The sequence below is a fragment of the Acanthochromis polyacanthus genome, chromosome 8 (genome assembly GCF_021347895.1).
Source record: "Acanthochromis polyacanthus isolate Apoly-LR-REF ecotype Palm Island chromosome 8, KAUST_Apoly_ChrSc, whole genome shotgun sequence".
NCBI classification, from domain to species: domain Eukaryota; kingdom Metazoa; phylum Chordata; class Actinopteri; family Pomacentridae; genus Acanthochromis; species Acanthochromis polyacanthus.
The window spans coordinates 28,230,716-28,256,760 of record NC_067120.1 but is presented as its reverse complement, the minus strand read 5'-3'; the positions used below and the strand labels follow the sequence as shown (position 1 = coordinate 28,256,760).

Below are 26,045 nucleotides of genomic sequence, written 5' to 3'. Positions count from 1 at the left end.
TTTCATTTTTGTTGATGGCTATGACTGGTATTTATATTGTAAGTGACAATTTTATGGTATTTTCTAAGATTCACAAGCGTCCAAACTTATGGCCATGGCTGTAGAGTCACGGTCATAGTCACAATATGGTGAGGACCTGTCGCCATGATGATGAGGGTGCCATCTCTCTGAGCTGCGAGTTCTTGAGTGCCTCTTGTAGCTGTCACAGTTCTGGCAGGGAGGTGAAGATGATGGTCCATGTGAGTGTTCACAGCAGGGGTGGTCCAGTGAAAGTCTGGAGAAGCTGTAGTTGCTGTGGGATCTGTTGGACAATCAGTAGATGGGTGTAGAAGAGCGGGCATCTCAAACAGGAGGCACCGATGGGGTGCGTCGATACCTCTCTCTGTCGTGGTCACCTCGGGAGTAGTTGGAGTGTTTGTCACATCTGGAATGGTTCACATTATGTCATTGTGAAGCAACATGCAGCTTCAGAGTCTGAACATCTTTGGAAAGCTGCATTATTGCATCAAAAAGTTCATCAGAGCGGTCTGTCGGGCTCTCTTCATTTTTAGTGAACACCATAGCAGACAGTGGCTCTTCTGTGAATGCAGGAGGTGTAGCATACGGTGTAGTACTCACTGGGGAGGGAGGTGGAAGGAGTCTCAGGGCCTCTTGGGCACATTCACATTTGCATGCCACTGTCAAAGCCTTTTCCAGTGTCGCTGCACCATGCTTATGACACTTTGATTGAAGAATAGGGTCGAGTCTGGCAACAAATCTTCTGAAATGTTCCATGGCAATAGCTGCCTCTCCATTGTTGGGAAAAGCTTCCTGTACTAACCTTGTGATTTCAGCAGCATAAACTTCTTAACGGTTCTTTGGGCTGGCGTTGTCTTGCATTAACAAAAGTTTGAAAATGAAGCAAAAATTCCTTCCTGCTAAAAACATCATTGAGTTTTGCCACACATTGTTCATAGTCTTATTGTACTTGTGGCAAAAGTGATAGCCAGTATGTTAATGCATCTCCACTGAGGCAAGTGCGAAGTACTGTAGCAATATCTGGCTGCTGTCCATCTGCGCAGGCTTTAACTGCCAGCTCCAATCTGGTTTTCCACAGAGCAAAATTTTCTTTGTCTATGGCGCCTGATAACTGAAGGCTCTGCCTCCCATTCTACTTTTAGAAATTCTAGGAACAACAAGTAAGCCTGCAGTATGAGAGCAAACAGTTCTGCTAGGATAGTATGGTACTATCAGATCTTTAAGATACGATGGAGATTGGTTATTAAGAGCTTTATATGTCAGAAGAAGAATTTTGAAGTCTATTCTAGATTTAACAGGAAGGCAATGAAGAGAAACCAGTATAGGAGAAATATGATCTCTCTTGCTAACCGTCCCCTGTTCTTTGCGTTTTGGATCAACTGTAGATGTTTGAGAGAACTATTTGGACAACCCGATAATAAGGAATTGCAATAGTCAAGCCTGGAAGTAACAAAAGCATGAACTAATTTTTCTGCATCACTCTGAGACAGAATGTTCCTGATTTTTACAATATTACGCAGGTGAAAAAAGGAAGTCCTACAGACTTGCTTTATGTGTGAGTTAAAGGACATGTCCTGGTCAAAAATAACTCCAAGATTCCTCACAGTAGTACTGGAGGCCAATGTGATGCCATCCAGAGTAACTATTTGCTTTGAAAGCGAGTTTCTAAGATGTTTGGGGCCAAATACAATGACTTCAGTTTTGTCTGAATTTAGCAGTAGGAAGTTAAAAGTCATCCAGGTTTTAATGTCCTTAAGACAATCTTGCAGTCTAGCTAACTGATCAGTTTCATCTGGCTTCATAGATAAATACAATTGTGTGTCATCTGCATAACAATGGAAGTTAATACAATGCTTCCTAATAATATTGCCTAAAGGAAGCATGTATAATGTGAAAAGTATCGGTCCTAAGACAGAACCCTGAGGAACTCCATGATTAACTTTAGTATACGCAGAAGAGTTATTGTTGACATGCACAAACTGGAACCTATCTGATAAGTAGGATTTAAACCAGTCCAGTGCTGTCCCTTTAATGCCAATTGAATGTTCTAGACGCTGTAATAAAATGTTGTGGTCGATTGTGTCAAACGCTGCACTAAGATCTAACAAAACAAGTATAGAGACTAGTCCATTATCTGATGCTATGAGAAGGTCATTAGTAATTTTCACTAGAGCTGTTTCTGTGCTATGATGCACTCTGAAGCCTGACTGAAACATTTCAAACAAATTATTCCTTTGTAAGTGTTCACATAATTGATTTGCAACTGTTCTTTCCAGAATTTTAGAGAGAAATGGTAGGTTGGATATCGGTCTATAGTTAGCTAACACATCTGGATCTAAAGTGGGCTTTTTAAGCAAAGGTTTGATGACAGCAACCTTAAAAGCCTGTGGTACATAGCCTGTTACTAGAGAGAGATTAATCAGATCTAACATTGAAGAATTAATTAAAGGTAAAATCTCCTTGAAGAGTCTAGTTGGGATAGGATCTAAAAGACATGTTGATGGTTTGGATGTAGAAACTGTTGAAATTAGTTCAGAGAGACATATAGGAGTGAAGAATTCTAAAAATTCATCAGGTCTAACAGCCAATTCAAAAGCATCTGTGACATTTGTAGGAAGGGCCAGATTAATTTTATCTCTAATCAGAACTATTTTATGTGTAAAGAAGCTCATGAAGTCGTTACTGGTTAAAGCTAAAGGAATACAAGGTTCAACAGAGCTCTGACTCTTTGTCAGCCTGGCTACAGTGCTAAAGAGAAACCTGGGGTTGTTCTTGTTCTCATCTATTAAAGATGAATAATAAGTTGTCCTGGCATTACGAAGAGCTTTTTTATAGATTACTAGACTATTTTTCCAAGCCACATACACTTCCTCTGAATTAGTGGAATACCACTTTCTTTCCAGCTTTCGGGATGCCTGCTTTAAAGTCCGCAGCTGGGAATTATACCAAGGAGCAAGTCTTCTCTGAGATATAACTTTCTTTTTTACAGGTGCAACACTATCAAGAGTTGTACGCAGTGAGGCTGAAGCATTGTTAACATAATAATCCACTTCTGTGGGGGTAAAATAATAATAATTGCCTTCTGATTTATCAGTAAATGTTGCTGAAGTAAACAGTGAGGGTATTATTTCCTTAAATTTAGATACTGAATTGTCAGACAAACACCTACTGTAATGATCTGTATATCTGTTTTAACCTGTCTGTCCCTTTGGCTCCCTCTGTCTGTCATCTCTCTCTCACCCTCCTGTCTCTCTTGTCACTGTCTCTCTCTCTGTTCCCTGCATCTCCTGGCTGCAGTCCGATTTCAGTGATGTGTGACAGCTGTGGAAACATGGTGGAAATTCCACTCGGTAGTGAAATACCGTGCGGAGTCACCATTCACGCTGGAGTTGTCCTCAACTCCTCCAGTCGGTGCCTGCTGCTGCAGTAGACAATGATCTTGTATTGCCCGGGCAAGTTTTCCACCGACGTAGCTAGTTGACTGCCTTGGCTAGTTAGCCTCGACAAAGACAAGCAAAAACACCGCTGCTACCGGTGTGCAACCCTTAAAAGTTGTCGGCTCACCTCTCCAGGGCTGTGGGTCAGGCAGGTTACAATTAAATAATGTTCTTATAGTTTGCTGTTCTTTTATTTTGCTGACTTCTGTGCTTATTCATTGCCACAATGGCAAGACAGCTATCAGTCGGCTTTTCATTTTCAGCTCAGCACAGCAACTCCAACCCGCACTCTCACTCTCAGTGTCATGATCAAAAATGTTAGGAAGCTAGATGGTTTGAACCCAAGCAGCAGGCAATAGGCAGGCGGGTGGATTAATAATGAATTTATTGAATAGAAAATGAAACAGAAAGGCACTCCATAAGGGAGGCACGGGGAAAAAGCAGAACAGGGAACTAAACAGGAACTAAGGGCGACGGCGCGGGGCGGTGGTGGGGACTAAACTCAACTAAAACGGGGGTTAGGTGACTCACGTAATGTCCGGGGGTCGGGAGATGGGGCAGAGGCAGAACTGATGAAGCCAGTGGCGGGGATGTGACAGGGGCGGCGGAGCAGGCAGAATCCGGAGTAGACGAAAGGGGAGTGCAGAGCGAAAGAGCGAAGATGAGAAGACGTGGGTTCCAGGGTGAGGGGAGGAAGATGGAGCAGGCGAGGAAATCCGAGGGCTGACAGAGTCCAAACAGAGCTGTGTGGTCGACTGGGAACCGCATGCAGTGACCCAGCGAGGAGCGTTTGGCAGAGCCAGGCTTTATCTGCTGTTGACTGTGGATTGAAGCCGGCTGTGCTCCTGCACAGCCACTTCTAATCAGGCTGATCACAGAACAGGAGAGGGAGGGGCCGTGACAAAAAAGGTCGTACCAGAAACAACAAGAAACCGGAACTAATATCTGGGACACTGAGCATTGCAAAGAGGAAACAAAAAACAATAAGCTATCAATTCATTCAAATAATCTATGAAAGAAGATTCAAGACACCACATAAACACCCAAATAATAAACAAAAAAGTAAATGTAAATGAACATAATCATACAAAAATCCAATGCTACATAAGCACCAAATAAGCTGCTTGATTTATTTGTTGCTACACAACATTGAGTTTTAACTTAGAACCAATTACCTGAACAATTATTTTAACATGGCAAGCTGTCTTGATGGTAGTGAAAGTATTATTAAGATTGAGTGGGATTGCAAGTGCCATTTATAATTTATAAACTCCGTTCAATTCCATTTAATTTTGCTATGACCAAGCAGCTGGCAGCAATGGGGGAAAAAAAACGAGAAACACTTGAACAGGAAGGGAGAAAAAAAAAATCCAACAGAAATAGACTCAGGGAAGGTGGCCATCTGCATCATCCAGTTGGAGTGAGACTGGGGATGATGGGGGTCTGTGATAGCAGAACGGGTTGAGGTGGTGATGGCAGGATAGCAGATGGAGAACAGACAGACAATACATAAGAGAAGAATAGATCTCAGTGTGGCCAGCGATCGCAGATCAGACACTTGTAGCTCCAGATCCAGAGACACTTGTGCAACAAACACTGACCACAAAGATAGTGACATGTAATGGTGGCATACATTTGTCTGGAAGAGAAAGAGAAAACAGTCAGGGAGAGGTGCTCAGTTCATCATGGGAAGTCCCCCAGCTTACCTATAGCAGGGATGGCTCAGGTAAAGTTGATCTTGAGCAGCCTTAACTGCAAGCTTTTGTCAAATAAGAAAATTTTAAGCCTAATCTTAAAAGTAGAGAGTGTCTGTCTACTAATCCCAAACTGGGAGCTGATTCCATAACAGAGGCGCTGATAACTGAAGGCTCTGCTTCCCAGTAAAGTTCTGGAAACTCTGGGAACTACAAGTAAGCCTGCAGTATGAGAGCAAAGAAGGATGATATAGTACAATAAGGTCTGTAAGATAAAATGGAGTTTAGTGATTAAGATTTTTTTTACATGAAAAACAGGATTTTAAATATACTGGATTTCAAAGGATATCAGTGAAGATAAGCTAATAAGGGAGAAGTATGATCTCTCTTACTGGTTCCTGTCAGAACACTGCTTGCAGCATTTTGTATGAGCTCGAGGTTGTTAAGAAAGTGATTGGAACAAAATAACGTTATACAGGATTACAATAGTGCAGCCCAGAAGTTACAAATGCATTGACTGGTTTATCAACATCACTCTGAGTCAGGATCTTCCTGATTTTGACAATGTTACGTAGATGAAGGAAGGCCTTACACCTCAGCTTGGGCCTAAGCTGGCAACTTGTCTTCTCTCTCTGACATCTTTTCCCTCCATGTGGGTGTGAGTGAGTTGTGTATGTGTGTGTGCTGCTTCAGCTGGAAAATCACCTGCTGATAATCACATCCACTTTCCATTAAACACTGGCTCAACTCACCATTCAAAGCTGGACTGTTGTAGCAACTGCAGTCATTCAGTTCAGGTCAAGTAATTGTCCGGACCCAAGCCTCAGGCCTGCATGTCCCCCTCTCCCTCTCTTCCATTCTTTCCCATTTTTTCTCATCCTCTCTCACCTAATGTCATCTGAGTCTTGCCTGCAGCATGCCCAATTACTGCATGGATTGGAAACAGCTGTGGGGGATCAGCTCACCTGCTCACAATCACCTTGTTCCATTAAAGCCCGGTTCATTCCTCTGCACAGTGCCAGATTATAGACAATGAAAACCCATTTCCCTGTCGGTCCCCAATCTATCTCCTGCCTGCTCCCCCAAGCCACTGCCACTTGCCAGCATTGGCAATGCACTCACCACCCAATCCTGCCAACAGTCCCCAAATACCTGCCACCAACCATGCTTCAGCGTTTCTCCAGCCTTCACCTGGTCCTGTCTTCTCCGCGGACTCCAGATTCTCCGAGCCTCTCTACACTTTTAGTTTCACTCCGTGAAACTGTTTTTTTTAGTTGAGCTTAGTTAATTCATCTCAGGTTTCCCCTCTGTTGTTAGTATACAGTTTTTACCTCACTGTTTGTAGTTTTGGCCATTTCTTAATTACGTTGGGTAAGTTCTCAATTCTGTCTCTTCTCCACCCAGCAATCCCTGCTTATGTTCGTATTTCAATTCAGTTACCGGTACTGTAATTCTATATACTGTATGACACTCAGGATTTAAAGAATTTTGAGAAACGCATTTCAAATTATGTCAGGCATAAACTATCTAAAGTAATGTATGTCCCTTCTAGATAAACTGATATGTAATATATAGTTATTATTGAATTCATTTTTAATTGCCCTTGGAAGCAGCATCAGCACAATGGAGTCTTTCTGTGTGGAGCTTGCATGTTCTCCCAATGCAGCTTGGGTTTTCTACAGTTGCTCTGGCTTCCTCCCACACTCCAAAAACATGCTAAGGTTAATTAGTGATTCTAAATTGTCAATAGGTCTGAATGTGCTTGGTTGTTTTCTGTTTTGATGCTGTAATGGAAAAATACTGGGGATTGTGTTTCTCTCTTTCAGGCTCCTAAGATTCTGTGGGGATATGCATCAGGCCTGATAAGAAGGAACTTAGTGTTACATTCCCACGCAAGGTGAAAGAAAAACAGAGCTATCCTCCCATAACAGGACAAAGACAAGTTGTTCAAAGGAGAGGCTATAGCAGGGGCGTCACTAGGTTTGAAGGACAGGGGGGCTTAGCCCCCAGGAGATGCACAGGATGTGAGGGAATGTTTAATTTCACAAACAGCTAACAAAAACTGAGGAATTGCTTTTCCACTTTTTGAACAGATTTAGATTTATTCAGAGATATTTTACTGTGTAAATGTTTTAGGCCACGGTGGCCATGACTTTTGATCACAACACAATAATTCAGGGCTGCCAACTTGTGACCAGACCTTAGAATGAGATTTGGTTTGTGTGTGATGCTGGTGGGGGGTCTGGGGGTCCTCCCCCAGAAAATTTTGAAAATTATGGATCCTATTTCCTGCATCCTGGTGTATTTTAAGAGCATTTTGTTAAAATGTTGTTATAGAAATAACATTAATGGATTAAAAAAAACAAAACACTGAGCTTCAAAAAAGCAGAAAAAAAACAGAGCAACGGCAGGCAATATTGAAAATGGTTCTTCGTGTAAAACATGGATGGACTTTCTGTGGCTGGATAAGCACAACACATTTCAGTATTTTCCATAAATATCTGCATAATTGAAATAACTCCAGCAACCACTTTGTAACATTTGTCTAGGAGGATTTTAATGCACTCAGCAGCTTCTAGTTGACCACATCAGCCAACTAAACAGTAAAAAGTGCTGAAGCAAAAGCAAAACATATCTTCATAAGTTAAATTATCCATTCACCAAACAGAATTACAATCAGACACTAAACTCTGTCCCACAGGAGCAGGATGACATGGACTAAAATCAGGACTAAAGCAGGTCTGACTGGACCTCACAGGAGCAGGGTGAATAACTTATTAACTAGGCCCAACAATAAATAATAAAGACTGTAAACTCAGAATAAATGGCACAACTGTAAATAGGAACAGGAAAAAATGAATTCTTGTGAGCAATGTTGTCCTCCCTGGTGGCCTGTTTCGAAGCCTTGATTATCTCTGGGGTGGGTTCTCATTTATGGCATGGATCCAAACCAGCCATTTTAATGGTCATAATAGAGGAGACTGTTCCCTCTAGAGCCACACTGTTCCTGGTCTTAGTTCTGTTCAGTCCAAGCAGTGAAAACAGAGCATCATAGAATGTAGTCATATTAGGTCCAAAACTAGCAAAAGATGCTAGTTAGCATTCCATCATGGGAACAGCAGCAAAACCAGCAAACCAATGTTTTCATTCCATTAATTTGCCACTCAATGTGCAATCTGAAGGTTTCATTTTCTGTTTACATTTAAATTGTGCACAATTTAAATTGAACCTTCAACAAAAACTTCAGAAATCCCACTGGTTTTGCTGCTGATGGAATGGTGCAATGTTAACAGACATTGTTTTACATCATATTCATAACCTCTATAGTTTATTCTGATGGTGATGGACAGCAAAGATTTTTATGTTACAATGGTAGCTGTGGTAACAGTCTAAATCCTGATTTTTTTTTTTGACCTGGTTTATGTTTTTTCTTTTCTTTCAACTATTGCAAGGTCTATCACATGAACCAGATTACTGTCATAAAGTCCGATGTATTCTCTATCAGCATAAATTAACTAAGGTTATAGTATTATCCCATAATGGTGTATAATTATGTGACCTTATTTATTTATTTATGACGTATATTTGGGCCAGGCTAATTAGGCTTATATATCTCTCTCTTGGTTATCTCCACTTTCCAATCATTACTCTCCTAAATAAAAGCTCAAGTTAAATAAGTTTTATATTTTGCACCTGGACTGAAATGTTTCATATTCATATCACGTTCCAGAAAAATCCAAGACTGTCTGCATCACAAATTACAGTCTCCTGTGAAATCCTTCAGACTCACTTTTCCAGTAGAGGTTTCTCCCCTCTCACTCTCTCTGCTCCTCTACCCTGACTCCTACAGGTCAATAAGGGGTAGTGGAGATGTAACCCCCATAGAAATTAGCGTCTTATTCAAGTGAATAATTTTATTGATAAATTAAAATAAAAGTGTCCATTCCCGAATAGGTCCGTGAACACACCTTTTACGCACACACGCACAAGCAAGCCTGATTCAGCCAATCACGAGCCTTGCACCTTCCTATACAAGCTACTGCTGCGCTGCTTACTACAGACTCGGGAGGAAGGCAACACGAACGGCTGCAACAGGCCAGGTGTGCTTGGTTGGCACAGAACCATACGAGGCGAGCTGACCCAAAAAGGAGCCTGAACCCAAGTTACCATCTCAACTCAGTCGAGCTGACCCAAAAAGGAGCCTGGACCAAGTTACCATCTCAACTCAGTCCTGTGGTCTGGTAGGGGCTGTTGCAGCCAGTCCTCCCCTGTTCTCTCTGTCCCCCGCTGTCCACATATGAACTGCTTTGCGCTATGGACTCTCTTTCATATCCCAACCTGTGTGGTTTCTATGGACAATGATACAAAACTCTCTTAACTTTATTGCGGACAGTAAAATATTTCCACCAATAAGTGGGAAAATTGTGGAGGAGAAAAGGAGAGTATTATACTCTGGTTGGTTGATTGTGTTCTATTGTGCTTTGACCAATGTTTTGTGAACTGTGACAAAAAAGGGAAAAAATACTTTTTTGTGTGTGAACTACTCAAGCTTGGGAATATTTTTAAATCTCTGCAGATTGTAAATATGTATCACTTCAACTCACTGTAAATAACACACAAGCTACTTTAAAATCTATTCAATTGTCTGTTTTTATTATACTGATGCACGCACCTCCCTAGAGATGAACTTTTACATCTTCTGAACTAGTCCATATTCATAACTTTAGCAACAATTCGTACTTGCTACAGAGTGATTATAATTAATGCATTATTATTTTTATTCGAATAATCATATGTGAATGAGCTCAGCTCCCGTTTCACTGTGTGCATCTGATGCTGGAGCTAATGCTCCAGAATGAAGTCACCCCAAAGATAGTATATGGTGAAAAAAATAAATAAGAGTGCACACCTAACTCTATGAACAACCAGAACCTTCACAGACTAACTAGCTAGCTAAGCAGCAGCGTTCTTTTAGAACTGAAATGTAACTTTTGACCACAAAACAACAAAAGTAAGATGTGCACAGAGACACACAAGCATCTCACGCTGCCTCCTGTACAAGGATGTCTCCTACAGAATGTTAAGCCAGGTTTGATTAGTCAAACAGGGAGCATTTGGTTCATTAATTACATGGGACTTTCTGCTGTTAGCTGGGGGGCTGGAGCTAACTTATTGTTACTATCAGCAGTGATGAATACTTACTCTCCTGAAAACATTCGTATATCCATTCTTGTTCATGTTCTTCTCCTAAAGCTGCTCTAGTCTAGCCTAGCCGCTCTAGGCCCAGTTCTGAAGACACAAGGGTCTAGGAACTCTCGACAGGGAGAGAGGCGGGCTAAAAGGTTGTCTTTCAAATCATTCTGCAGCAATTGGGTAGGTATACAACCAATCAGCGCAACGAATAGGCTGACGTAGTTCCTAGAGCGCCGGAAATCAGAGGATGCGGTAGTTCGGTGAAGCCTTATTTATACAGTCAATGGGTGAAGCTCAAGTATATTACAGACATGTTAACAGAAAGATTATTCAGAGTCGGTGCTAATGGAGCTCAACAACTGTTGTCGTTTTTGTTGTCGACCCTGGCAGAGAATTAAATTCGTTGCCGTGGGTTGTCTAGCGCGGCTAGGCTAGTTGTTTCCGGTTGTTTCTGTCAGAATCGTCGCGCCTCTGTCGTCACTTTGTTACGCCCGCCTTCTGACTCTACACTTCATGGTGATTCGTCGGCCAGTTTTAGGAGCATCCAACCTCGAGGCTTACCGAGGGTAACTAGACCCACCCTGGCAGAGAATTAAATTCGTTGCCATGGGTTGTCTAGTGCGGCTAGGCTAGCTCTAGTCGGTTCTGTGTGCTCCTCCCAGTAAACACATGCTGCAGGCACTGTTGCCAACTCCTCAGTAAGGAAAGTCACTGTTGGCTATCCAAAAAGTCACTAGAAGTCGCTAAATGACGTCATCACCTAATTTGCATATTTCCCCGTTTGCATGTAATTGTAATCAACGTTGTAGGAGAGAAGAATAACGTTGTGGAAGAGACCAAAAAGTGAATATAAAACAATCAAAATATGTTATTGTACTAGAGGCTAAATGCTGTGGTTTATTTTAGCATGACAGTGAAGAAACATTTTCATTTATATGGCTCCGTAAGTCTGGATGGGATCTGTAGGGACTGCGCATGCGCGATTTATCTATCGTCTGGCCGCGGAGTGATGTGGGTCTCCCCCTCCCCTCACTGGGACTGATGCGTGGTTTACTGAACTGACAGCCTGTGCTCTGGGAGGGGGAGAAGCTCACAGCAGCACCTGCTGCTTGTTGAGGACAGTAACTGCAGAATGAGCCGAGTTTTCCTATTAGAGTCTCCAAAACGGCATAAAAAGTCGCTAGATTTGTCGCTAGTCGCTTTTGACAAAAAAAAGTCGCGAGGAGCTTTGAAAAGTCGCTAGATTTAGCGAGAAAGTCGCTAAGTTGGCAACACTGGCTGCAGGTACCGAATGCAGCTGAGGTTCGATGGAAAATGTGGACTGGATTTCAGTGATGTGGTCATGCTCTTTATGAACAAGTGGAATGGACTGGATAACGACGCACCGACTCAGACTCTCTACCTTCCACTATGAAGTGAAGGGAAACTAAGATTTATGATCATATTTAAGTTAATAATGACTTGGGTATGTGATTATTTAAACTCATATTCTGGCCACATTATATTGAATTTGTCGGCACTTTTTTGTTAAAAAAAACAACTTTTTAAAAAAAAAAATAAATGAACATAAAACTATTTAGGGGGCTTAAGAATATTTTAGGGGGGCTGAAGCCCCCCTAAAAGAGGCCTAATGACACCACTGGGCTATAGACTATGTGGTATAAATACTGACAGTCCTCTTTGCCCATGGAGCTCCTCTTGCATAGCCCTGTGGTATGTGAGAGTCTGTGCAATGCTTGATAAAGAGACACTGACTTTATAATCCTTGTTTTGTGTGTGTGATTCTTCTGTATGCACCCTGCTTTCACCCTTAATCAGCTGAGACAGGCTCTAGCCACCACATAACCCTACAGAGGGTAAAGTAGTTCATAGAGAGTGGATGGGTGAAGTTCCCCCTCGACTCCTGGATATGCTCAGTCAGCATCTGCTTTGCCCAGTATTTGTTCATCTGACCAGAGTTGCACAATATGTGGTATTTGTTATTGCATGAGTGACACAAAGTCATTGTAACTGGAAATAGCATTTAAGTAATCACAAATGATACAACTGTAGAATGGGCATTTTTGGGAAAAGCCCATAAAATGTATTTTGTTTTCATGTTATCAGCTGACTGTTAGAAGCATACACAACAAAATAGCAAATTTATTCCTAAATATAAAACATTAGACAGTATTACATCATTTTTGATATAGATTCTTTAATGCTATTAGCTACATATTTAGAATAACATAAAAAAGTGAGTTAAATTAATTCAATTCTTCTCATTTAATTCCAACAGTTTTCTGCTCTTCTAAGAGCAGTCATTAGGCTTTCTTTGTCTCACCCGGTGACAGCTTTAATTACACTGCGTGCACACTTTTTTGGCAAGTGAGTATTTTGACCTTATCATCATTTTCATGCGTATTTTCTAAGTACAGGCAATATCAACTTGAATGCTATTTGTTTGTAAGGATTATCAGGTGATGTGTATTTTTGTAATGAGGGAGAGTGTGGCCTAAAGTGATCAACACCCCATATCAAGATGTACATAATTACTGGTGTGTCCAGAAGTATAACTGAAATGTCAGCACTGAGTCAAGAGATTTCTGAAGGCAGATTTTTTTGAAGGCTTGATGGGCAGATAAAATGAGAGTGACTCTTGACCGACCCGTTGGATGGATGGATCACTAATGAGCACATAGCTCCACTTAGTCCATGAGCCAAGTGGGTAAAATTGGGGTGATCGGTACCACTTTGGGGGGCAAATTCTCATATGCATTTTTGTTAAGGACAATATCCCTAGTAACTATTCCTGTATGATAGACATGCACAAGTGGCAGCTTTATGTGAGATATCCATGGGTTTTTAATAGGTACGTCAATACAATTTTCTAGCCTATGATACGGTAAACGCAAGCATATACATTGATTTATAACTACACTCATAAAAGACATTCAAAATCATTGAAAACTATAATGAGTTTCTTATTGATATGCTGTGATACAAAGAACTTAAAGGAATGTTTTTATCTACACATTTTAACTGAGAAATTGAAATTAAAGCAGAGCGTTTAACGCTAATTTTGTCATTATCCTTCTGGTAGATTGTAAGACATTCATCTTTTATGTAATACATCTTTAGTGTGACACTGAGCAGAGGAAAATGTGTCCTTACAGCTTTTAACATCCTTACCACCTCTGTGGTTGGGCTTTGACCTTTACATGTAAATATTAAGGGTTACCATAAGGGTTATCCGTGTAAGACAGCCAATAAGATGGGAACTTTCCATTGTGGTTCTTCAGGTGATCAAGATACTCTCCAAAATGGTCAACTAAATGTGGATATGATGGATTTTTCAGTGTTTGTCTCACATTCTCACAGCTCTTTCATAGACAATGATATGTTGTCTAGATGGGCTTTCTTGTTGCTTCCAGTGTTCTGATTCCAAGAAAGAAAGCCTTTCCATACAAGGCAGAACAAAGCTTCATATAGCAGTCTGTGTAGTTGGATGACCCTGTTGGAGTTTGTCCTTCCATATCAACCGATCCCTCTGCAATCATGCCTGCTTCAATACACAAGTCTTGCAAACTTGCATCTTGGAATTGTTTGCCAGTTACTCCTAGCAGCCTACATATGGTGTGGAAGCTTCCCATCCTTGGAATGATATTTGGAAACCTCTCTGTTTCCACAAACTATCAGTGGCATTTGCGTAGAAGATTTGGTCAAAAACTACCACTATACATGGTAGTTGCAGCATGTTCCTAATCTTCAGACTTTGTGTCACAATCTCCTGAATTGTTGATAAGTCAGTGGCAAGGGCGTTGATTGTTGGAAGATATCCTAGACTGTCTTGGATAACTTCTTGTCTGAATATTGCAGCCAGTCCATCCATTTGCAGTTTGTCTGGAGAACAATGCACATGAGCTACCAACCAGAGCAGGTTGTTTTGCTTGAGCAGAGAGCCACACTACCAAGGCTGGTTGAAATGAAAGTGTTTTATTGTTAGGGGTGAAATGGTGGCTAGGTGGGGAAAACCAGGGTACAGGAGCGGGGGGCTCCAGGCAGGAGTGGGGCTCCAGGCAGGAGTGGGGTTCCAGGCAGGAGTGGGGTTCCAGGCAGGAGTGGGGGGTTTGGGCCAGACACGGGGGAAGTCCAGGCAGGGAAGAACCGGTGATAAGAGGTCTGGGGAGAGCCGGAGGGGAAGGAGGATGGCGGGGATCCCGGACAGCTGAGCTCTATGGAGGCGGGAGAAAACAATGTCAGAAAATAGGGTAGTAACTCAAACAGAAAATGTAAAAGGCTAGAGAGCGAACTAAACTGCGTGGTTCTTGTTCAACACTCTGGCAGGGAGTGGAAGGCTGAGCCGGTACTTATTGTTGAGGTGAGTCATTAGTGTGATGATCGTCAGCTGTCCGGGAGCCGTGGAGGTGGTTGATTGCCTGAGTGGAGTCAGCTGAGAAGCGAGACTCCACTCAGGCACCGAGCTGTAGGGGAAGATACAGGGCAGAGGAGCGGATGGGAGACAGGCAAGACAGACAGGGCAGAGGAGCGGATGGGAGACAGGCAAGACAGACAGGGCAGAGGAGCGGATGGGAGACAGGCAAGACAGACAGGGCAGAGGAGCGGATGGGAGACAGGCAAGGCAGAGGAGAAGGGAGCTGTGACAAAGGCAACATGTGGCCTTGGGACAGGGCCAGTGTGTTCTCCTCCACTGTAAACTGGAGTAAACACCTCTCCTGGTTCAATAGTCATCTCTTGTCTTTTTGGATGACATTTGTGGGTTTGGGCTCAGGCATTGAGCCATACACCTTTGGTTGCACAATTATCCCATTTACCCTGTGTGATGTTTCAGTCCCAGATAGTGTCTCTTCATTGCGATCAATGTTGTCCCATGCCACTGTTGTTGGAACATGAAGCTGGATGTTCAGTGGCAATGGAACAGTTTTAGCTGAAGTGTTCAGTCAGTTTGATGATTTTCCACAGGTTTTCAGTTGGATTTAGATTTGGTGGTTGGGCAGGCCGAGGCATGGTTCCAATGTTCTGGTTCTCCATCCAGGCTTTTCCTGACCTTGCCGTGTGGTATGGAGCATTGTCTTGTTGGAAAATCCAGTCATTGGAGACAGGAAAGAGTTTTCCAGCTGATGGAAGAAGACTGTTTTCAAGAGTAGCCCCAAACATGACCAAGTTCATTGGCCCTGTTCCACCCAGACTGAAACAACCCCTGATGGTCACTGATCCACCCCCATGTTTTACTGTAGGGGCAGACAGTCTGGTTTGTAGCTTCTCCAGGCTTCCTCCTAACCAGTAAGTTGGCTGGAATTTTTTTTCTTGGTGTAATGAACAGCTGTCTTGGAGATCTTCAGTTTTTTTCGCTACTTGTCTCTCACTTATGCCAATTTCCAGAAGGACCAAGATGGCTGCCGTTGTGGCTTCACATAAGTCTTCTGTTTTAGGCGTTATATGAGAGCTGACAGCTTCTGAGTTGTGCTGAATGTCAGCTGCATTTTTTTGTCATGTTCATTGTATTCTTCAAGTAATATTCCTTCATTGGTACCAGGCATTAAAATGAACAAGAAATTGAAGAAAACAAGGGTGGTCTTGATCATTTGTTCCATGATTTCCCCCCTATACAGTATAGACACTGTATAGATGGCACAATTGATGAATTTACTCATGACCTGTGATTGGGCTTTCTGTGTAAACAAGTAGCACCCATTAAGACCCAGTGTTGCATTTTTGAACCATTGAAAGAAATCCCTAAAAATCACATTATACTTTTTTTTAAATTATTTGAGTTGTCTATCACTAAACATCTTTAGGATGAAGAAAAAAATACCACAGGTCCAAATACTTACTTGGAAAATTGTTGAAATTGTTCCTAAAGAGAGAGCTGGGGCGTCAGTGGAAGACATGTAGTTTGAACTTGGAATGTGGTACATCTTACAGTATTAATATTTTCCTGCCAAAAATGTTGTGGTTTTGCAGTTCAGAGTGTGGGGTGCTGGGATATGTAGTGTTTGTCTACATTCAGGAAGAAAGAGGTACAGATACACAGCCTTAAAAGAATGTTGCAGTTTTCTAACTGTGGGCCTCAGAGGGTTAAAGGATATGTGCAAAACCATGGTTATGGCGAAAAATCATAAATAAGTGATAAAGCTGCCAGTGTGGAAAAGGTGTCCCATCTTAATGTACTTAAATTATCCCAATGTACATTTTAGTACCACTTAGGTTTGATCACCTGAGATGGTACCAGTATGTCTTGTCTATTTTTAATGTTAACACCTAGAAAAGCACACAGCGTGCCCACCGTCATAGCAACAGTGTATACTCAGCCAGTTCATGCATTAGGGAAAACGGCTTATTACAGGCGTATGAAAACAATAAATATTTTAGAATTATGTAGATTTTAGCTGGAGGGTGGCCCAATCAGGAAGCTTGGGAGGCGGGGAGAACAGTGCTGCAGTGTAGGTTGTCAATTCCAGAGTTGTCAGTTGGAATGGCTGGCAGCTGGGGTGCTGGAGAGACTCAGAAACAGCCACAGCTGAACCCACACATGCAATCGCCCCACAAAAAGGCCTAAACCACCCAGAAACCAGACGGCACACAGATACCTGTGGTCATAACAGTTGCATAATAACTCTGCACACTAATAGTTGGATATTAATTGTGCACACACAGATATTCTCCCGAGAAAGCCAATATTCACTTTTTTCTTTGTTAAATTCCAAGGTTTGAGGTTTATTAATATTTTGGATTGACGAAGAGCACTGTATTACTTCAAAAATAAAACTAATCCTCAATAATACAACTTGCCTAATAATTGTGCACACAGTGTATAAGAGTAGATAGGTCACAGAGTGAAGGTACATAAATGCTGCCACCCAGTGGAGAAAGCAACACAGAAAAAGAGAAAGCAAGTGGAGCAGCTGACAGGTGGGAGTTGCTTGCAGTATGTATTGTTGTACTCTTGACATTTAATGCAGAAACGTATTCAGCAGGTTTACAACATGTCATCCTTTTTATTTCACATAGACTCAGGTCTCACTATGTCCATAATGACAGATTTCACAAGTACATCATGCTCAAAACAAGAACCTCGACAGCATTATTAAGGAATCATAGACCAAAAAAGTCAAACTACTTTACTGATAACTGACAAAGATAGGTGGTGTATACACTGCATTAAATGTTAACTTTCCAAGATAATAATACCACAATCGTGATAATGAGTAAGAGTGAAAAATGTGTTTCATTTAAAGAAGCATGAAGCACATGGATCAATACACAGAACATTGTAAAACTCGACTAGCATTCAAGACTGTGAGGCTGCAGGACATGGGGCATTGTAGTGTGCACTACCTTTGCAATTGTTGTAAAGAGTAAAACAGTGATATCTTTTGTATTCGTAATGTTTATTCATTTGTATTAAGTTGGGGGAAAACTAGAAAGTTTATTTATAATAGATTACTCCATTAATATCACTGGGATTTATCGTCGTCAGCCATGCAAGCAACTTAGATAAAGTGATACTTTGAGCTAAATTCTTGAAATAACAAACTAAGATGCCTGGAAAAACAATGTGAACATGCTAAAGCTTAGAAGGAATGTCATTTACCATAATCATATATTTTATATAGTGTCTCATCATTGTTAGTTAGCTGTAAACAGAATATATAGCTAAGGCTAATGCAACGTCATTGGCTTTGGAGGTGTTTGGTGATAAAGTAAAGTAGACTGTTGGATAAATTAAAATGCTGGACTGATGATGGTGCAAGTTGAAAAGTCACCAAAGCTATTAGAGTTTATCCTGAAGGAAGCATGAATATTCCATTCAATTTCATCACAACCCATCGAATATTTGTTAAAATAATTCAGTCTAAATTCATGTGGTCAGAGTTAAAAGGAGAGTTCCAACTTAAACTGCCTGAAGACACTCACAATATGGGTAAAATACAAAAACAAATACAATAGTCTACACAATGCAGTGTCTGTGTCATGCACATACAAGTACCTAGCACACTTGTATCATAACTGCATCTGTGCATTCTAATGTGTTATATTTATCAAACATGAGCAAGAACAAAATTTATTTTATTTTTCCCTGAAAATAACTGTGCATGGAGATCTCTGACTTTGAATAAATCCAGCCTCCCATAAGGGTCCACACTGTAGTTGTATTTCATCAGACAACATGTTTTGAGTTTAGGTTTGTCCCAGACATCAATAAGCAATCTTTCTTTGTACATTTGTGCAGCATATTTAAGTTGGGTAGGCCATGGTTAGTTAGTATGTAATGATTTACCATGCTGACGTTTTAACATGCAAACAATTTGAATGGTGACATACTATCATTACCATGCTCTGAAGCTACAAAATTATAGAATTAGCAGTAGCCCTGCAGTAGCTGAAATCTGTGCACTTTTGAGACATTCATGCCAATTTTGGTCAATTTCCCATTTCAATAAAGCAGTAAGCTGAGGATAGATAGCTGAGGATATCTATCTGGAGACAATTTTAGTCTCTCCAGGTTATTTCTTTGTGTTTCAGATTTCTCTGTTGGTCTTGTCCATGTTAGACCTCCTGCATTTCTTCGACTGTTTGCTACTCTCCACAGCTGCAAACTTCACCTTCCTGTGCAATGTCTGTAGACACAATGACACATTACTCATAGCTTATCTTTTTGCTTCATTCTGAGACAGGAACCACCCATATTAGCATTATCACCTTCACACAGAAATCAGGTTAGAAAAGGACCACAGTGGTTTACGATCAGTTCACTCCATTTATTACTCAAAGGATTTTGTCAGTCTGTGGCAAGCATTTTAGCATCTTATCTCAGTTAAATATCATCTTTCATGACTGGTGCTTTCTGTTTATTGACGTGGTGCCTTTAATTGCAAAAGAGATTCAGAGAGAAGAATCAATTTCTCTAAACGGAAAGCTTGATTTTTTTTTTAAGAAGAAAGTGTATATTGAAGCGATTTTTAAAAACATTTCATTAATAAAATACACACACACACACACACACACACACACACTGATTTTATTGCTACAAACACAGAAATTGCAGAAAACCAGTGGCAATTTTGTTTGCATAATTTTGGTGCCTTTTTGTGCATTTTACTAAACTTTCTATATTCAGAATTGTTTGTAAATCACAACATTGTTACATATTTCCCCCTGTGAACTCACCTGTTTATTTGCCAGCCCTTTCGGGTATCGAGAAATGTCATCTAGCCGGCGTTGCATTTTCTCCCAATCATCCAACCACAGTTGACGGCGATACTCCGATGGGCAAGATGTTATTCGTTGGTAGATGGCCTGATTCTGATGGCTGATCAGTAGAAGTTCTTGCTTCCTTTTGTTAGCATTCAGACTGAAGAAAGCAATAAATTGGGTGAGAAGTGAAAGAGATGACTAATACATCTGGGACCCTTGCTGCACATCACACTCCTTTCTCCCTCTGCCCTTGTTTCCTCTCTGTACTGTTAACTGCCAAATATAGGTGAAAATGATACCATGATATATTCTACATGAAGGATAAATAATGCAACAAATGTTAGCACATGATAAAGCAGACTGGTCACGTCAATTATTTAAAGTGTCAGCAAGATGCACTGGTGTCATCTGAGTACTCCTAAAGACCTCAGTGGGAGGAGGTCAAGTTTTCAACATTGGTGAATAAAAACTCCATGAATGTCGCTATTGCAGCGAACAAACCACGTTGGAAGAATATTTTCAGTTGTAGATAAAATTCTGATTTTTGAAGCAACAGATAATTATAAGCAACCTTATAAGTAATAAGGTATCATTACTGTGCATACTCTGGCTTCCAGTGTTAATGGTCACACGTAAACAATCATCATTACACTGATATGAGATAATAGTAAATTATCTGATACAACATGATTAGATATTGTAGGACTGGACATAGCTTTAGATGACAAGCAATAGTGTAACGTGACAACATGAACAGAAGACATGACAGGGGAAGACAATATCTTGCATGATTTGACTTGGCACTGGAAGAAACAAGAAAGAATTATATTTTAAAAAGAGAGATCAAGAGATGTAGCAAAAACAAAACAAAACATGACATCGTGTAAAAAGACATAGCATGATTTATTCACAACAACCTACTTTGCAGTTACCAGTGTTAGGTTCATTTTAGTTTTTTTTAAATTTCAGATGTTTAAGTATATGCGTACATATAGCAGCATTTGATGCTTATAGTCAAATAATCAATAAATAAATCAGCATCTCAGGCTTCTGGATAGAGTCTGCCAAAGATATTCAGTCATGCATGCTAGCTTTGCCCATGTGGGAGGCAATGACGTTGTAATTTCAGTCACAGTGTATGCAGGAACCTGCTTCTCCTTTGTACAGCGTAGTCATTTTGTTGATGTATTCATTTCTATGACAGTCTCTCTTGTCTTAGATGTCACTGACATTCCCGATTACCTGATGCCCCACACCCACCCGATCACCTGTTTTCCATTTATTTGTCAGTCTCTCATATTTCATTGCCATCATTCCCTTTGCTATTGTACATAGTTTGTACTTTAATATTTAAGTAAATGTGAATTGCTATATTTTATGTCTGAATCTCTGAGTTGTGCTTCTTGTTCCCCCCTTTTGTGAGACATGATATCTCAGATATTAAAATTTAAACTGAAACAGCTTACCTCCACAGGTGGTATTGGTTCCTGTGGTCCACTAGGCCTTTAGAGCAAACAATGCCAGCCAGGTTGGATGCCAGCAGGTGATTTTCTCTGTCAATTGCTGACAGACGTTCATCCTGCAGCTGAACCACAGAAACCAAGACTTACAAACACAAACTGGGGACATTTTATTGATATAATCAATATCAGAGAAATGTCACAGGAGCACAGTAGACTGGGCTGTGCTGATCTTTGTGCCCGTCACACATGGCATCTACAACACTGGCCTAGTTACACTACAATTAAAAGCAAAAATGTAAACATGGAAATGCTTCAGCTTACTTTAGTGAAAGACATTAAACTCTCACTAATTAGCTTCTCCCTTGCATTCTCCCTTGCATTGCAAAAGCTTTGCATGCATCTTTTTACATTTAAACTGTCACTGTAGTGTGTGTGCGTGCGTGCGTGCGTGCGTGCGTGCGTGCGTGCGTGCGTGCGTGCGTGCGTGCGGGTGTGTGTGTGTGCCCACTGACCTGGAGTTTTTTTAGTTTTAGCTGAATGTGAGCTGGTGTCCTGATGCCCGTAGTGTCCACTACAGGTAGGGCAAAATTCACCTACACACAAAAAGTCAGGTATGTTCAGTACAGATTATTTTAAGCTGAAGCTGTGTATCATTTTTCCTGGGTTCTGTGTGGCTATACTTGTTTGAGAGTGTGTCTTCTGTTCATGTGCGGACATTGGGTGCTAAACTACAGGTGTCTAATTCCCTAGTTGTTTATCTGCAGTGGCAAAAACTAACTAAAGACACTTACGTGCTGTACCTAAGTACAATTTTGAGGTACTTGCAGCTTACTTAGTATTTTCATTATATGCTACTTTATACTTCTGCTCCACATTTCAGATATTGCACTTTCTACTCTAGTAGTTAGAAGTTACTTTTATTATGAAAGCTTTACACAAAGGATAATATAACAAATTGTTGAATAAGTAGTCAGTAGTAAATAGTGAGTAAAAACTTGGACAGTGGAAGCATTTTCAGCTAAGTCAATTACTTGCCTTACCAGGAAAAAAACAAACAAAAAAACATCTGTTTCAAATTATTGAAGAATGATTTATTTGTATTGTTACCATTTTTTGTATACAGTTTGACCAAGAGCTCAGAAAGGCTCAGATTGAAGTGATGTTTTTTTGAGTGTGTGCAAATTTGACCATGGAATTCTGCAATTGATAAAACTTATGCCTGGGGAAATCAGTGGGGATAAATGCAGATTCTCCATACATGAGATTTGACACCTAGTTTTCTGCCTCAGTGGTATACACTCAAATTGGCCAATGCCTTTTGCAATTAATTGAGCTCCTTTTGTTTTAATATGAGAGCAGTAGTGAAAAAAAAAAGATCTGTGGGCAAATTTAAAATCAAAGGAACCCTCAGAAATCATGAAATGTTCAGGTATTACCAGTTCAATCAATTAGACTGAAATTTATGTTCAATCGTTTTTACAAGGACGTCTGTAATTCCTATGAGCATTTAAACATTAGTAAGGTGTACAATGGTGGTGTGGAAGCCAAATCAATATTAACATTACAGATTAGACAACTAACGTACTGCTAAGGATTAATATGTTGGATTGGTGCAACTCTTCAATTCCCATTACTACCTCTTCCTCTCCAATCTATCAGTTTCAAATTATACATATTTAAAACAATAAATCCACAGATCAGTACTATCCGACCACTAATCCATGTGCAACTAATATCAAGCCCAAAAATCCTACATTGTACTGCTCCTTTAATTCTAACTCATACAAAACCACCTTTAGCTATAGTCCCACCAATCCTTAGTCTTCGAACTTCTGCTCTCTCATCAGCCCTCCAGGTCAGCTGCAGTCCAACCATTCTTGACCAAGACTCCAACTCAAACGGAACTCAGTCCTTTAGTAACTCTCACAGACCAACATATAAGCCTGTGCTGGACTAATGTTGCTTTAGTCAACAGTCTTCTACCATTCTCTTTTCATTCACCTACCTTGCTGCGGTGATTTTCATAGTTATTCTGGTCCCATCGTTTCTGCAAGTAGCGGTTGGTAACAGGTTTAAATGGCTGGTATGATCTGTGCATGTTGCACCTCTGACAATAGCTGTGTCACTCCTTCACATTTAGTATCTAACCCAGGACGAGTGTGCTTGTTGTGTGTTTGCACTCCTTGTTAGTTGTTGCTATGGAGATGTATCTCTCTTTGTCTCCTTGCAGCCAGATATATTTCCTATTAATTATTACTAAGCTTGTCTTCCTAACTATGCTGAGCAGGCATGCACACTTCTCATATAACATATTTACATTTGGCTATTGAGTTGTGTGTTTTGGCAACAAGGAAGAGCAACAGCTCACTTTTGTCTACCTCCTGTCTACATTCACACATACCTACCTACCTTCTGTCTGCATTGGAAATTAGGCTGTTTTACGTTGTGTAGGTAAACTTTTGCTGCTGTGATAATCTTCCACTTGGCACACATCCACTGCCATTTACGAGCACTAATTGGATCATTTCTCCTGAATAACATGAAAATTTGCTTGCTACTGGTTTTGCAGTTGTGCTGACAGGACAAATGTATTGATATTTGTGTCTTTGTGAATTTATGACAAAAGTTGTCTTTATCCAGTCATAGTGGACACAAGACCAGTTATACTATTGTGCGCAGTACAGTTTTATTACTGTAACTTTACTGAATAAAGATAACCAACTTGAATTATTTTGGAAATTATGTAGTAGATACACAATCTTCAACAAAACTGTATTCTGTTGGCTACACATTTGCCACAACACACGAGGAACCTATTGTTTCCCCATCTATCTATCTATCTATCTATCTATCTATCTATCTATCTATCTATCTATCTATCTATCTATCTATCTATCTATCTATCTATCTATCTATCTATCTATCTATCTCCATTACCCACAGACTGAATAAAAATAAAAAGTTGACTTATTGGTGTGATATATATGGTGCTAGTATGTTAGTGGAAATTGTTACCTTATTCCATGTTCTCTGTCCACATGAAGCCCCTTATCCGCCGCTGCTACATTTTACACTGGGACTGAAGGAAAAAAAAAAAAAAGAAAGAATAAAGACCCGTTTTTCGGTTTTTGTATGTGACGGTCAGAGGAGACCCACGCATGTCCAAATCTTAAATTTCGATAGATTAATAAACTGTACATACATACATGTTTATGATAGATGCATTTTGTGTCATTTTATTGAAAGTGGTGGTTGAGAAAGGAGAGGAAGTAAGGGGAGAGAGCAGAGAGTGACATGTAACAAGCTGTGAACTGGCCAGGATGCTGCCCAGGGAACTGGCGCTCACATGGTAAGCGTCCTGATCTATTGGGTCGTCAACATATATACATTTTTATTTACACTTTGTCCTCAGATTTTAAGGTTGTTAGCTCTGTCCACTTTAAGCCAGAAAATTCACTCCAGGTCCAGTGAGTCCCTTGATCCAGTTTTCCGGGGTTTGGTTACGTTGTCCCTAAGGTGTTGTTTGTCTGTCTTTTGCTGTCTGTGTGTCTGCTAACAGGAATACCGCTGATATCGAAACTCTGGGAATATCATATGGGGTGACCACAATTAGATGTATTTTCATCCACCCCCTAGAACTGACTCCAAAATATCGATGTTTTTGTTTTCCAGTTCTCTCCAGGTGACTATGATGACTGCGGTCCAGTGAACTGGGAGCACGTTGACTGGTCCGCCTGTTTGGGAGCTTGTCTTGAATGTTTTCGGTGGATTTATACGAACCTATGGAGTGTACATGAATATTGAACGGGCGGGGATTCCAAACGGGGTAAGTGGAAAAGTTAATGTGGGCACTCTTGGTAGGATTTGGGGCCACATTTGAAAACGCGGGATTGCCTGCTAGCTATCCCGGGGGTTAGCTCAGCAGGCTAGCTGTTGTCTTTGTCTGGGGAGACTGGGCAGCTAATCGGCAGGCGTCCATCGTCGGACACGTCCCCGTCTGACCCGCTGGTTTCTCCGTATAGCCTAGATGCAAAATCCACCACCACCTCGACATTTAGCATTTTCCAATTCTACTTCTGTAACGATGTCTGTGTAACCCCTACTTAATTGCTTCACGTTGCGAATTGGTATTTGTTTTACCATCCGTATTCCCCGTTTGTGTAGCGTATTTTCAAGCTATTGCAGTATTCTTAAAACAGCGATCAGTTATTTCTTCGTGTGTTTCTCGTTGTCTCTCTGTCTGAATGTCTCATTAGACTGTAGTTGTGGAGGTTAATGACGTATAATATTAGAATAACATGCATGGTATGGTGAAATTTAATCACACGTCCGATAATGGATAATGGAGTTGGTTGAAAGCGCTGCATCGGTAATTGTCCATCATACGGCAAATGGGACGGTAGGTCATCCATTATGAACACAACCTGTGCAACTTAATACATTGATCTTTGCTTTTGTTTCATGTCTTTAATATCAGCTTTGAATGGCAGAGTAGGACGAATAAAATTAGTGATTTATTTCAAAGTTTTACAGAAACTAAGGGGCACTCGCATCTGAGCAAATCAACCTGCGTCCGATAATGGATCTCATTAAACATGTAGCGGGCCATGGTGGGCCTCGGATCAGCTGCAGAGATAATATTTAATGCCTGTATGCGATTTGTTGTTGGACTCGTACGGTAATGCTGTTGTGCTATTTGATATTAGTGCTGCTCAGCTAACGAGGCTGTAACACGTTATTCATGTGCGCTAACAGACCGTGAGATCCGGGGTTGACGCGTCAGCCACTGCTAACTAGCTTCCCGAATAATTTAGCTAGCCGTAGCTAAGTTAGAATGACGCGTGAGGTTGTTTTTGCTTGCTCTAAATGCATTTACTTCTGTAAATAAGTAACACAAGCCCTACATATTAACAACAATTTAAGTATTGCAATTGTTTAGTGTCCACACGACTTAACCAGGCAAATGTCCAAAGCTCACTAACGTCAGTTACGTTAGTAACAGTTGGCCTGTTTGCAAGGCTAACTCCATGATGTAAATAGCA

The 26,045-nt window shown here is 40.8% G+C and overlaps 2 protein-coding genes across 10 annotated transcripts in view; one reads left to right on the top strand and one right to left on the bottom strand.

Moving 5' to 3' along the window:
- Window positions 1–17,316: 17,316 nt before the first annotated feature.
- si:ch211-284k5.2 (uncharacterized) lies at window positions 17,317–23,204 on the bottom strand. Its single transcript, XM_022209544.2, has 5 exons — window positions 23,009–23,204; window positions 21,516–21,596; window positions 21,007–21,125; window positions 19,514–19,697; window positions 17,317–18,963 (listed from the first exon to the last, which is right to left on the bottom strand). The coding sequence occupies exons 1-5, from the start codon at window positions 23,099–23,101 to the stop codon at window positions 18,865–18,867; spliced, it is 576 nt and encodes a 191-aa protein (XP_022065236.1). The 5' UTR covers window positions 23,102–23,204; the 3' UTR covers window positions 17,317–18,864.
- Window positions 23,205–24,273: 1,069 nt separating this feature from the next.
- znf609a (zinc finger protein 609a) overlaps window positions 24,274–26,045 on the top strand; it is a 62,112-nt gene continuing 60,340 nt past the window's right edge. For 5 of the 9 annotated variants that reach the window (XR_007943844.1, XR_007943843.1, XR_002596393.2 and 2 more), the window contains exon 1: window positions 24,526–24,829. The gene's annotated coding sequence lies outside the window, so the exon portion shown is untranslated. The other 4 variants (XM_051952343.1, XM_051952345.1, XM_022209547.2 and 1 more) reach the window with 4 other exon arrangements.

Coding starts and splice junctions, on each gene's coding strand:
- si:ch211-284k5.2 (XM_022209544.2), bottom strand. CDS start 23,101: ATGCACAGATCATACCAGCCATTTAAACCTGTTACCAACCGCTACTTG. Junction 21,126..21,515: donor TAAAACTAAAAAAACTCCAG/GTCAGTGGGCAC, acceptor TCTGTGGTTCAG/CTGCAGGATGAACGTCTGTC. Junction 19,698..21,006: donor AACCAATACCACCTGTGGAG/GTAAGCTGTTTC, acceptor TGCTTTCTTCAG/TCTGAATGCTAACAAAAGGA.